A 13,974-nucleotide genomic window follows, 5' to 3' on the forward strand; every position below is an offset into this window, starting at 1 on the left:
CTCTCTCTCTCTCTCTCTCTCTCTCTCTCTCTCTCTCTCTCTCTCTCTCTCTCTCTCTCTCTCTCTCTCTCTCATGCCTAGCTTTAGGAGAGAGTGCATGGTGCCTGTTCACGTACTGGGGCACTGGAAGAACATACATTCTTTTAAATTCTTAAAATGGATGGCATTCCCCTTTAAAAAAAATAAAGTAATATCTGCTGACTATACATGGAAAGCATTGTTGTATAATATGAACACACATACAGTGATACAGAAAGTGTCCTGTCAAGTCTATTTTTATTCTATTCTATTCAGATCTATACCTCAGCTTGTCTTCTCTCCGTATAGCCGTGCATTGGGTTTCTGGTTTTGGATTCATAAACAAACAATGAAATAACAGTTTGTTATTGGTTTTTCTGATTTTGGATTCTAAATGGGATATAATAATAATAATAATTCATTTAATTTATATAGCGCTTCTCAATGACCCGAAGTCGCTGACAAAGAAACAACAAAGAAACAAAAACAAAAGGAACATGAGACCATGGGGGGAACAGGGAATATCTCCAGCCCTCCAGGCTTTGGTTTTGGGCACAGAGCTCTTCTCCAGCACAACTCCCCCCTCCAAGACACCTTGGTATAAAGCAATTAGAGTTCTATAAAAGCGCTATTTAAATAACATTTTGTATTATTATTATCATTATTATTATTATTATTCAGTTCTGCTTCGATCTATTCTAAACACAAAACTGGGGGCAGAGCGGCCAACCATAAAAGTAATTCATAATAAATTACAAACTGAGTTACTGATGAGTGAGTTAATGGTCATAGAGGTGCTCTTAACAATTTAAGAGAGAGACGGACAGACAACAGAGACGAAGATAAAGAGACGAGAAACCTACAATGAGTAGATTTAAAGCTGCACTGGGTAGTTTTGAGAAGAAGAAAATACATCTACAATATTGTTTATAATATCAACGCACCTTTTGAAACAAAGTGAACCAACGTTGCTCTTAGAGCAGTGATTCCCAACCTGGGGTCCGCGGACCCCTGGGGGTCCGCCAGGGGGCGCAGGGGGTCCGCCAGACCACAGATGATTTGAGGTCTTTTTTTTTTTTTTTTTTTTTTTTTAATTTTTTTTATCATCAGAAACATGAATAGTCTCTCCACTACAATAAAAAAATAAAGATAAATAAATAAAAATCTAGACATGATTTTTGAATGTTAACAGTAGGCTACCGGGTAGCCGCTAAAACGCGAATCAGTTGACTGTATCACTTTCTGTAGCTAGCCTAGCACGCTAGTTAACTTTCTCGGCTCGTCTGCAGTCAGCCGCCAGAGGCGAAAATGTGTGACAAACGAAAAGGAGATGATGGCAGCTCATCTGCAAAAAAAGTTAGGACCTACAGCAATCGCGAAAATTACATCACCATGGGCTTCACTGAGGGACCAGACAAACGACCTGAGTGTGTGATTTGTGGAGAAAAGTTGGCAAACTCGAGCCTGAAGCCCAGCAAGCTGAAGAGACATCAGGCGTCTAAGCACCCAGAAACCGTTGGGAAGGATCCAGACTTTTTTCGGAGGAAAGAACAGTCTCTCAAGGCGAACAAGCCTGTTGATGTTAGAGTAGCGTGGAGCAGGGGTGGCAGTGATTTACAGAAGGCTACCGAAGCCTCCTTTTAGTGTTCGCTTTTAATTGCAAAAGCAAAGAAACCGCACAATATTGGCGAGCAGCTCATCAAACCAGCCTGCATCAAAATGGTTTAGAAACTGTGCGGCCCACAGGTGGCGGATAAACTAAAATCAGTACCACTCTCGAACAATGTAGTGAAATACCGAATTGATAAGATGTCAAGTGATTGCGAGCAGCAGCTGTCAGAAAAGCTTAGAAAGGGTCCATTTGCCATACAACTTGATGAAACTACAACTGTCGCAGACGAGGCTGTGCTCATCGTTTATGTGCAATATATTGAAAATGAGGATCTGAACCAGGACATTCTCATGTCAGTCAACCTTACTACCACCACTCGAGGTGAGGATATTTTTACTGCAGTGGATTCTTACTTCATTCAACATAAATGCAAACCGTTCACCATTAGGGCCTGATTTGAGAGGATGAATACAGGATTTGAATATTGGCCAAAATTTTGAAATACATAAGGTGCAAGATTAGATTTGTTGATTGAAGGCACAAGTCAAAGAAGCATAGTGGGTCTAATTATGATGCATATGCCTGTGTATAAGCAGTTTGTTATTAAAATGACAAAAAAAGGTATTAAACCCAGCTAGGACAGATTCTCTCTGCTACTGATTGGAATTTCCTGTCTCATATTTAGTTTAATTTGTTGCATTGATTTGTTCCATAAATGCAAACCGTTCACCATTAGGGACTGATTTGAGAGGATGAATACAGGATTTGAATATTGGCCAAACATTTTGAAATGCATATGGTGCAAGATGAGATTTGTTGATTGAAGGCACAAGTTAAAGAAGCATAGTGGGTCTAATTGTGATGCATATGCCTGTGTATAAGCAGTTTGTTATTAAAATGACAAAAAAAAGGTATTAAACCCAGCTAGGACAGATTCTCTCTGCTACTGATTGGAATTTCCTGTCTCATATTTAGTTTAATTTGTTGCATTGATTTGTTCCATAAATGCAAACCGTTCACCATTAGGGCCTGATTTGAGAGGATGAATACAGCATTTGAATATTGGCCAAACATTTTGAAATGCATATGGTGCAAGATGAGATTTGTTGATTGAAGGCACAAGTCAAAGAAGCATAGTGGGTCTAATTGTGATGCATATGCCTGTGTATAAGCAGTTTGTTATTAAAATGAAAAAAAAAAATTTTTATGGTATCTTATTAGGAGGGGGTCCGCGAATTTCATCAGAGATGTTTGGGGGTCCCTGGGGGGAAAAAGGTTGGGAACCACTGTCTTAGAGGAAGCTTCTTCTTTGTATGGTAAAGGGGCTGGGTTGGTAGGAGCACCACAGCCAAACAGATCTCTTGTAACACTTAAAGGAACACGCCAAGATTATGGGAAATGTGCTCACCGTCTTCTCCAGAGTCAGACAAGAAGATAGATACCAGTTTCCTCCCTGTGCGCTCAGTAGAAAGCTATCCGGCTGCAAGCTAACCTAGCTTAGCACAAATGAATGGGAGCGGATACGGACCTAGCCCAGCTGTTTTAACCTCTCCCGGAGTATTAAGCTAGGCTAGTGATCCGCATCCGCTGCCATTCATTTGTGCTAAGCTACTGTAGGCTAGCTTGCAGACGGATAGCTCTTGGAAATACATTTTGAATAGAAATTGGTATTATCTATCTTATTGTCTAACTCAGGAGAAGACGGTAAGCACATTTCCCATAATGTTAGCTCCTTTAATGTTCCTTTAATGCAGCGCTTCCCAAACGTATTGGGTCGCCAATAAAAGAAATTAATTAAAAAAAATATATATTATTAAAAAATATATATATATATCGTTTTAAATAAAAAAGCTGTAGATGTGTTGATTCAGTTTGGCACCACATACCTATGTGAATCTGGGTTTTCTACTCTAGCATACCTGAAAAACAAATACAGAAACAGACTAAATGCTCAGCATGACCTCAGAATAGCACTTTCAAAAACCGAGCCCAGAATAGATCTGCTGGTTGAAAACTTCAACCAGCCACATACCTCTCATTAGATTTCATTGTGCCATAGGTGAAATATTATACCCCTTCTAGCATGATGTCAGGTCAGTAGATTTTTTTTTTATAATAAGTCAATACAGTTTAATGTATTGAGTATTAAAGATAGATCATACTTTATTATACCATATAGGTCTCTCAAAAAACTACCCGGTGCACCTTTAAACAGCCATGGAAACAATCTATAGGACAATTCAATGTGTAGTCAGGCAAAGCTCCAGCTGGCCCACAGCAGGAGCAGGGTGGAGGTGTACACCACTAGGACCAGCTGGTACACCTTGAACAGGACCGAGTCCACCTTGGTGCAGAGAGCCAGCCAGTCGGCCCCCTGGCCGGAGTCCTCCTCGCTCTCGTCCGGGCAGAGGCAGAGACGCAGCGAGATCACCTCCTGGAGGAGCCACTCCAGCCTGGGAGAAGGGTCCTCCTGGAGCTCGCTCAGGGAGAGGAGGTCGCCCGCCGCGGGGGGGAGGTCGAAGTCATAACCTGGTGATGGGACAGGAAGGGGGGGATCTTTTTTTTTTATCCACTTTTTCTCCTCCTGTTTTTCTATGTTTTTCTCCCATCCCAATTTTTTTTTGTCGTTATGCCAATTCCCCCCCTCCCCTTCCTGGTCGTTTGCTCGCATGTGCCCCCCACTGGTCGGTCTAGGGAGCCCTGAAGTCTATCAGATGCTTCCTCCGAGACATAGGAGACAGCCAGCAGCCTCTTTTCACCTGCCAGCGCGGACTCTCATTGGTGAGGTGTAACGTGTGGGAGGTCACACTACCCTCGCGCATCTCCCTCCCTCGCTGTGCAGGCGCCCTGACCGACCTGTGGGAGTCACTGTTTACAACGACCAGATTACCACCCCACCGGCTTCCCTCCCGCTGACACTGCCAATTGAGCCAGTATGACGGCCGGTCCAAGCCGGAGGCAACGCTGACAGCCGGATTCGATACCGGTGTCTCTCGCATTGGTGACGAGCGCTTAGTCCGCTGCGCCACCCAGCCGCCCCTAGGAAGGGGATCTTTTGAGGGGTTTCGACAGGTGCACATGGAGAACGGTTTGGGTGCCGACGTCGTCGTTTTTACTTCGGTAAGAATTTGTCAAATGATCAATCATCCTCCAGAAAGCAGAGGTAACCCTTAACCAATGTTGTGTAAATCTACCAAGACACAATCCAATAGAAATCTCAGAAATAGTGATATAAAATCCAATAGAAATCTTGAAGCGGTCTTAGCCATGATTTCTGCAGGAGTCCAAAAGGAGGCTTATAAGCTCCTGTCTCTTCTTACAGAGAAGAAAGTTACCTTTTATTGAACTAATGAATATTACATTTGACTTCACCACCATCATACTTAGTTAGTTGGGCCGATGTCCAAATATGAGACAATTCAAACTGAATTATAAGGAAATGATGTTCACCAGGTACGAGGGATGAGGAAGGGATTTGACATTCACAGGTGTTTACATTTTTATTTATTTCATGTTTTACATATAAATGTTTGTTTTTTGTTTTGCCTGGATGTCGTGCAAAATGGGGCGTGACCGAATTTGGTCCCAGACAAAGAGAGTGACTGAGATTGGTCTACGTTCCGTTATAAGATTAAATAAGTGTATACTTCTTCCTACTCCTTTTCGAACATGTAAATTAAGGTTATGTTTTGCTTTTGTTTATTTATAAATTTTTTCATTTCACTTCTTGATCAATGATTTGTTTTGATTTTATATCGTTTGTATTTATTTACATGTTCGAAAATAAAGATTTCAATCAATCAATTTCAATCAAATCAATCTTCACTTAGACTGGTGCAGGATGTCAATGAAAAAAGAAGTAAAAAAAACAATCATCCACCCTTCCCTGGTTTTAGGTGCAGGAACTTCTGCCCCCTCACCTCCAGACTGGGTCATGTGGTTCTGGTCGTCGGGGGCTAACTAACTCACCTCCAGACTGGGTCATGTGGTTCTGGTCGTGGGGCTAACTAACTCACCTCCAGACTGGGTCATGTGGTTCTGGTCGTGGGGCTAACTCACCTCCAGACTGGGTCACGTGGTTCTGGTCGTGGGGCTAACTAACTCACCTCCAGACTGGGTCATGTGGTTCTGGTCGTGGGGCTAACTAACTCACCTCCAGACTGGGTCATGTGGTTCTGGTCGTGGGGCTAACTAACTCACCTCCAGACTGGGTCATGTGGTTCTGGTCGTGGGGCTAACTAACTCACCTCCAGACTGGGTCATGTGGTTCTGGTCGTGGGGCTAACTCACCTCCAGACTGGGTCATGTGGTTCTGGTCGTGGGGCTAACTAACTCACCTCCAGACTGGGTCATGTGGTTCTGGTCGTGGGGCTAACTCACCTCCAGACTGGGTCATGTGGTTCTGGTCGTGGGGCTAACTAACTCACCTCCAGACTGGGTCATGTGGTTCTGGTCGTGGGGCTAACTCACCTCCAGACTGGGTCATGTGGTTCTGGTCGTGGGGCTAACTAACTCACCTCCAGACTGGGTCATGTGGTTCTGGTCGTCGGGGGCTAACTAACTCACCTCCAGACTGGGTCACGTGGTTCTGGTCGTGGGGCTAACTCACTCACCTCCAGACTGGGTCATGTGGTTCTGGTCGTGGGGCTAACTAACTCACCTCCAGACTGGGTCATGTGGTTCTGGTCGTCGGGGGCTAACTAACTCACCTCCAGACTGGGTCACGTGGTTCTGGTCGTGGGGCTAACTAACTCACCTCCAGACTGGGTCATGTGGTTCTGGTCGTGGGGCTAACTCACCTCCAGACTGGGGGGTCATGTGGTTCTGGTCGTGGGGCTAACTAACTCACCTCCAGACTGGGTCATGTGGTTCTGGTCGTGGGGCTAACTAACTCACCTCCAGACTGGGTCATGTGGTTCTGGTCGTGGGGCTAACTCACCTCCAGACTGGGTCATGTGGTTCTGGTCGTGGGGCTAACTAACTCACCTCCAGACTGGGTCATGTGGTTCTGGTCGTGGGGCTAACTAACTCACCTCCAGACTGGGTCATGTGGTCCTGGTCGTGGGGCTAACTAACTCACCTCCAGACTGGGTCATGTGGTTCTGGTCGTGGGGCTAACTAACTCACCTCCAGACTGGGGGGTCATGTGGTTCTGGTCGTGGGGCTAACTCACCTCCAGACGGGGTCATGTGGTTCTGGTCGTGGGGCTAACTAGGGCTGGGCAATATAACGATAACGATAAATATCGCGATATATTTTAATAATAATCGATATCGAATATCGAAATAAAATAAAAATCGTTTTTTTTTTTTTTTTTTTTTTTTGTGACCTGCAACAGGGCAGTTTTAAAACCAGAGACAGTGGACAGACTTGTCTTTCTTGCCTACAACTTAAAGTAATGGCTTTGCTTGTCCAAATGACAATACTGACTAAATTGAGATTTATTTTTCTCTTGTCCATTTATTTTGTTTGCTTTCTAATTTAAAATACAGTTTGAAACCGTCTGTACACAGTAGGCTATGTGTGCTAGCAGAGCTAGACTCCAGTCACGAGTCACGGTGCACATGTGCGGTGGTTTGTCCACCAATAAAGCGCCAACAGATAGAAAATAAACTAGCAGAGCCAGAACTGTTCAACTCCCCTGGAGCCACAGCCAGCAGAGAAGCCTGTTTACTTTCGCTTTTAAACCAGCTGCAGCCTGAGAACTGGAGTGTGAGGGGATGTAACACTAAAGATGGCGGCAATGACAAAGAATTGCTGCAAAATAAACATACATCTGTTGTTTAAAAAAAAAAGAATAAAAAAATAAAAAATGTTTTTTTTAATTTTTTATATCGAGAAATATGATAACATTATCATATCGTTATCGCGATATGATTTTTTTCCATATCGCCCAGCCCTAGGGCTAACTCACCTCCAGACTGGGTCATGTGGTCCTGGTCGTGGGGCTAACTCACCTCCAGACTGGGTCATGTGGTCCAGGGTTTTGATGGAAGTGAAGGTGCTCTCCAGGAAGCTCTGGCTGCCGGTGGAGCCGTACTTGTCCAGCAGCAGGCAGGCGGACCCCGACATCTGTCGGACCTCCTTCTCGCTGTGGTGGAGCAGCTTGATCACCAGGATGGACTTGGACAGGCTCAGCATCAGCAGAGCCATGCAGACGGTGAAGAACACAGCTGGAGGAGAGGAGAACATATAGGATACACTAGGGCTGGGCGATAAAACGATAACGATAACTATTGCGATAAATTATTTCCTCGAAATAAACATGAAACGTGGTCGCAAAGTTTCGATATATCGATTTTCCAAGCTTGGCTCCGTTCAGCCTCGGCTCAGCACACTCACTAACAACAACCAACCTTACGTGATGACGTGCTACGCACAACAGCTAACAACCAATCAGTGAAGGAGATGGCCGAGAGCGACGGAGGCGGGCGACCCGGAAGGAGACCCAGAGCGGTAGGACTCACTCAACAACAAGGCTTGCTAGGCTAACTAGCTTGCACGGCGTTGTTTTATATATTTACGTGCCGAGTATGTGTGTGTGGTGAATTCTGAGGCCACGTTTATAGTAGTGGGGGTATACAGTGGAAGTCGTTTCAATATATTGTGGCGGAAGAGAGTATTTTAGTGTGATATTTAGCACATTGTCATGGAATACACCGCGTAGAAGCAACAGGCTGGCTAGGTTAACTAGCTTGCACGGCACTGTTTTATATATTTACGTGCCGAGTATGTGTGTGTTTTGAATTCTGAGGCCACGTTTATAGTAGTGTGGGAGTGGACGTCGTTTCAATATATTGTGGCGGAAGAGAGTATTTTAGTGTCATATTTATTGTCATGAGATACTCCGCTTGTCGGCTAACTGCTAACGTGCGAGGACTGATGACGACATCAACTCGACTTGAGACATTCGCAGCAGCATATTAGAAGTTAATTAAACTTGACAGACATTATATCGACGATAATTATCGATATCGAATTATATGAAAATAATTGTATCGCAATAACGTTTTTGGTCATATCGCCCAGCCCTAGGATACACCTGCCTATGGATCCAACCACATGTTATGGACAGCAAATGTACCAGGCCTATAATAATACTGGTAATGTGGTCATCTACATTCTTGTTTCCATAATTTGAGATGTTTAAAAAAACAACTTAAATCATGAATCTGTCTTCCAACTATCTCTGTCAAAGCAATTTAGTGACATCTTAAGTGCATCAAGGCATTTGTCTTGACCCTGAGAGCCTTTGATTAAAGGTCCAATGACTGGCTCGCCTCTTACACTTAAAGCACCTATAGAGTTTGTACTGAAATTGAGAAATCTGCTTTTAGCTTTTGTGCTCCTGGTGACATGTGGAACATCATACAACAGACACTACAGTAGCACTCAATGTTTTTGGTATCCTTTGGTATTTAACACTAGCACAGCCATGGAGAAAATGTCACTGATTCCCACCGGGAACGGGTCAGACGACCCCACAGCCTTTAGAATGGAGATGGGAGGGAGAGAAGGGAGGGAGGGTCAATGAGGGAGGGAGGGAGGGAGGGAGAGAGAGAGAGGGAGAGAGGGAGAGAGGAAGGGAGGGAGAGAGGAAGGGAGGGAGAGGAAGTGAGAAGGAGGGAGAGGGAGGTATAGAGAGAGGGAAAGAGAGGGAGAGAGAGAGGGAAGGGGGGGGGAGGAGAGAGGGAGGGAGAGAGGGAGGGAGGGAGAGAAAGGGAGGGGGGAGAGAAAGGGAGAGAGAGAAAGGGAGGGAGAGAGTGAAAGGGAGGTCAAGGAGGGAGGGAGGTGGCCGCTCAGCAGAAATAGCTGAAATAACGTTCTAATTCCATTTTCCTGAAGTCATTTTGAAATTTCAGAAACCGTGCCAGATAAAACGGGTACTTTTAGGAAAAGTCATTGAGTGACAGAGCTGGAGCTTGACCGAGTGACGAGGATACATTTATTGAAAATGCCTCAGGGTCATGTGACCCTTTGTCAACTGTGCTAGTGTTAAATCCTTAAAGATGCTGTAACCGGTGTTTCTTGTTAAAATAAGTGTTAAAGGCCAACCTTCACATTGTATTTTTGTTCAATAAACAATGTGGACTAGGCCAACGGTGACTTTCATGAAGAAGGAAAAAAAAGTATTGAAATTGACCCAGTTTTAGCGTTTTTATCAAACATTTTGTCTGCCCAACACAATCACCGAATCGAAATGATCTCGTCACAACAGGTGCAGGGCACCAGGGGGCTCACCAGGGGGCGCTGAGAGTCACACACAGCTAGTGGCAGGCACTGCAGGCAGAGAGCCTTGCTACCATAGATATATGCTTGCTACTACTAGCCGAATGAAAATGTATCTGTTTCACCTAACACTATTGCTCGGTGATTATAGCCATCCATCTCTAAAGCTAACCACTATTTGTAAAAGCCACAACCACGTTACCATATTTGTAATAATGTAAATCATTGTGTCGTTGTACATATTGTGTTTATAACGTTAGTAGCTAACATAGCTTAGCTTGGTAGCTATTGTGCTAACAACATATCCCGACATCCGGCTCGCTGGCCGGCATGAATGGCCGACCCAAAATGGTTCTCTCCTCTCTGTACACCCCGTCCCCACGGGTACCCTGCCGGGGGGCCCATGGACGCGACAACGGCGGCAGCCGTAGGGTGCTCGAGCCCGTAAAGGCTAGTGGTACACGATAGCTATGAGCTAACTAACGCTACAGGCTCAAACACCCTACGGCCGCCGCTGTTGTCGCGTCCACAAGCTCCTCCTCAGGACACCCGTGAGGACGGGGGCACACAAAGAGGAGAGAACCACCCGCAGGGACGGCGGAGCTATAGGCTAACGTCAGTGTAGTGGTCCCGACTGTAGCAGGGACGGTGGAGCTATAGGCTAACTGTGATGCACCGAGTGGGCCACCATTGATCTACATGCCCCGATCTCAAATGGTTCACGACAGTAGACATAATGCTAACGTTAGCCAGTGCCATATATCGAGTAGTACTATGACCCGGACGGGCAAGGCATACGTTTCCTGAAGTGACGTCACGGCCGTGCTAGCGTCTGATAAGCTTTTAGATTCGGCTCATTAATATGCACCTGTAGTGACGTCTGCGTTTGATAAGCTTTTTTGATTCGCGCGTGCATGTTATTCGTGCGTGGACCTTTTTAACTCTTTCGGAGTGGCATTTCCGGTGTCAAATGGAAAAAAATAAATAATGAAATTATATACCAATGATGTAAACTACCCATAATTGATCAGTAGGGTTTAACCTGGATGTTGGGCTTTAAATAGCTCTACATTCTGACAACCATCGCTGATAGCTCCCAGTCCCTCAGCTCTGCAGTAAACAGAGAATACATTTTCCTAGATATTTCTACTTATTTCAAGAAATCTTGCCAAGCCAAATTTTCTGGCAGATTATTCTACTTGTGTCAAGCACATATTTGTTTTTATTTCTCATTTTTGCCATATGGAGTTCTATCTCCTGATTGGATAAAGTGAGAACAGGATACCAGAAAATGTATTTTCTGTTTACTGCAGAGCAGAGGGACTGGGAGACCCATGTTACTGACCAGACACTCTATATCAGTGATGGCTGTTTACTGCAGAGTGGAGGGACTGGGAGACCCATGTTACTGACCAGACACTCTATATCAGTGATGGCTGTTTACTGCAGAGTGGAGGGACTGGGAGACCCATGTTACTGACCAGACACTATATCAGTGATGACTGTTTACTGCAGAGTGGAGGGACTGGGAGACCCATGTTACTGACCAGACACTCTATATCAGTGATGGCTGTTTACTGCAGAGTGGAGGGACTGGGAGACCCATGTTACTGACCAGACACTATATCAGTGATGTCTGTTTACTGCAGAGTGGAGGGACTGGGAGACCCATGTTACTGACCAGACACTCTATATCAGTGATGACTGTTTACTGCAGAGTGGAGGGACTGGGAGACCCATGTTACTGACCAGACACTGTATCAGTGATGGCTGTTTACTGCAGAGTGGAGGGACTGGGAGACCCATGTTACTGACCAGACACTCTATATCAGTGATGACTGTTTACTGCAGAGTGGAGGGACTGGGAGACCCATGTTACTGACCAGACACTCTATATCAGTGATGACTGTTTACTGCAGAGTGGAGGGACTGGGAGACCCATGTTACTGACCAGACACTATATCAGTGATGACTGTTTACTGCAGAGTGGAGGGACTGGGAGACCCATGTTAAGACACTATATCAGTGATGACTGTTTACTGCAGAGTGGAGGGACTGGGAGACCCATGTACTGACCAGACACTCTATATCAGTGATGGCTGTTTACTGCAGAGTGGAGGGACCGGGAGACCCATGTTACTGACCAGACACTCTATATCAATGATGGCTGTCGGAATGTAGAGCTATTATTTTTAACATTGTAGACCACTTATTTTAACAATAAAATACCACTTACAGCACCTTTAAAACCCTGTGAGGCCAAATTAAAAAGGCATTAGCAACTTCAGAGCCCAGATGGTGCAGGGACCTATAAACACATTTACTATCCAATACCATTGTGAGGCTGAAAAACAGCACCCATTGACTATGTAAATGTGATTCAATTTTTATTTTATTTTTACATTTAGACTTTTTTTTTTTTATAACTAAAGGCTAAAAGTGATCATTTTGCAACCGAGGGTCTCACAGGGTTTTAATTAACCAACCATACCACCATAATCTGCAGTTGTTTGAATTGGTTGTACATACTTGTGTATGTTTTGCATGTATTATATATGTATTGTGATGTATTTATTGTGTATGTATGCTCCACGTCGTTGAAAATTAGGGCTTGCCGTCAATGCATTCTCGAGCTGAAATGAAAACTGAATGAATTAATAAATAAAAATAAATCTGAAAATGTATGGAAACTAGGGGTGTAACGGTGCGACCTCACAGCGATTCATTTCGATTACGATTATTCAGGCAACGAATCGTGCAGGCAACGAATGCATCATGAAATCTCTGAATTTGATCACGATTCGATTCGATTTGGCTGGGGGAACGGATTCACTCAGCATGAATGGACTCTATAGGTCAATAAAAATAATAAAAAAAAAAAAAAGAAAAAAAAAAAATGTATAATAATAGTAAAACCAGTGCGGCAGTACTTATGAGGGGGGTCCCGGTGGCGGAGGCGGGCAGCTCGTCCATCAGGTTAAACCTGAACAGCGTGTATCCCAGCAGGATGCTGATCTTGAAGCCGACCCGCGTGCCGCTGTCGGGGGGCAGGTAGAAGCTGCTCACGTCCACCAGCATCAGGAAGATACTGGGGAGGAGCATACCCACCACGTACAGCAGGGGGCGCCGGCGGATCAACACCTGGAGCGGGGTGAGAGGGAGAGAGAGAGAGAGAGAGAGAGAGGGAGGGAGGGAGGGAGGGAGGGAGGGAGGGAGGGAGGGAGAGAGAGAGAGAGAGAGAGAGAGAGAGAGAGAGAGAGAGAGAGAGAGAGGGAGAGGGAGGGAGAGAGAGAGAGAGAGAGAGAGAGAGAGAGAGAGAGAGAGAGGGGGGGGGTGAAGAATGAGAGAAAGAGAGATGGTGGGGTCGAGCGACAAGATGACCAAGACAGTGACTTGATGAATGGGTGGCGTTTTTAACCCTTTCAGGTGTACAAGGTCACAAAGGCGATTATGGCACACAATGGGTACTGAAATGGCCATTATTTGAGAGATATCAAGTTATACGTGGTGGATATGGCATATGGGTGAAGTCTGTGTTGTGTATACGTACATTAAACTGGATATGGATGGACCATACAATATGGTGCGTCGTTCGGTTTGTCCTTGTAACGGACGAGGTGAGAGCTATCAAAAGAGCCATCAAGACTCAAGAGAGCTATCAAGTGGTACAATTCTAAGCTAGAATTCTGAGAAAACATAAAAACATCTGAAAGGGTTAAAGGCCATTGAAATATAGCCTATTATTGTCTGTCATCGACCTCTCCCTATTCACTCCACTGAGATAACGGTTTTCAGCCAAATTCGCTCCATCTCTAGGAAGGAGGAAGGCCACATATCATGTTATTAAATTATGTCATCTCATTAATTTGCTCAAAATACACACAGGGGAGAAGCATTGTACGTTTGCACGTTATGTATGTGACAAATAAAACCTGAACTAGAACTCGCCGCTGAGCGTAGAGTATAATAATATGGCACTACAGTATGTGCAGTTAAGTATTACATCAAACCAATGAAGCCGTTTGAATGTAGTAATAACATACAGATAGGGTGAACGCTTTGATTCAAAGCACCGAACACAGCCGTGAGTGTTTTAGCACGGGGTAATAATGGCA

At 44.7% G+C, this 13,974-nt stretch overlaps 1 protein-coding gene across 1 annotated transcript in view; it reads right to left on the bottom strand.

Annotated features, from left to right (window-relative positions):
* Positions 1-3,881: 3,881 nt before the first annotated feature.
* htr3b (5-hydroxytryptamine (serotonin) receptor 3B) overlaps positions 3,882-13,974 on the bottom strand; it is a gene marked incomplete at both ends in the record, with an annotated part of 28,405 nt that continues 18,312 nt past the window's right edge. The window contains 3 exons of the mRNA XM_084320614.1: positions 3,882-4,159; positions 7,588-7,803; positions 12,790-13,000. Of these exons, the coding sequence (XP_084176740.1) occupies positions 3,882-4,159; positions 7,588-7,803; positions 12,790-13,000 (705 nt within the window). The remainder of the gene's footprint in view (positions 4,160-7,587; positions 7,804-12,789; positions 13,001-13,974) is intronic.

The sequence above is a fragment of the Notolepis coatsorum genome, assembly GCF_963971535.1.
Source record: "Notolepis coatsorum genome assembly, chromosome: 8".
NCBI lineage: Eukaryota > Metazoa > Chordata > Actinopteri > Aulopiformes > Paralepididae > Notolepis > Notolepis coatsorum.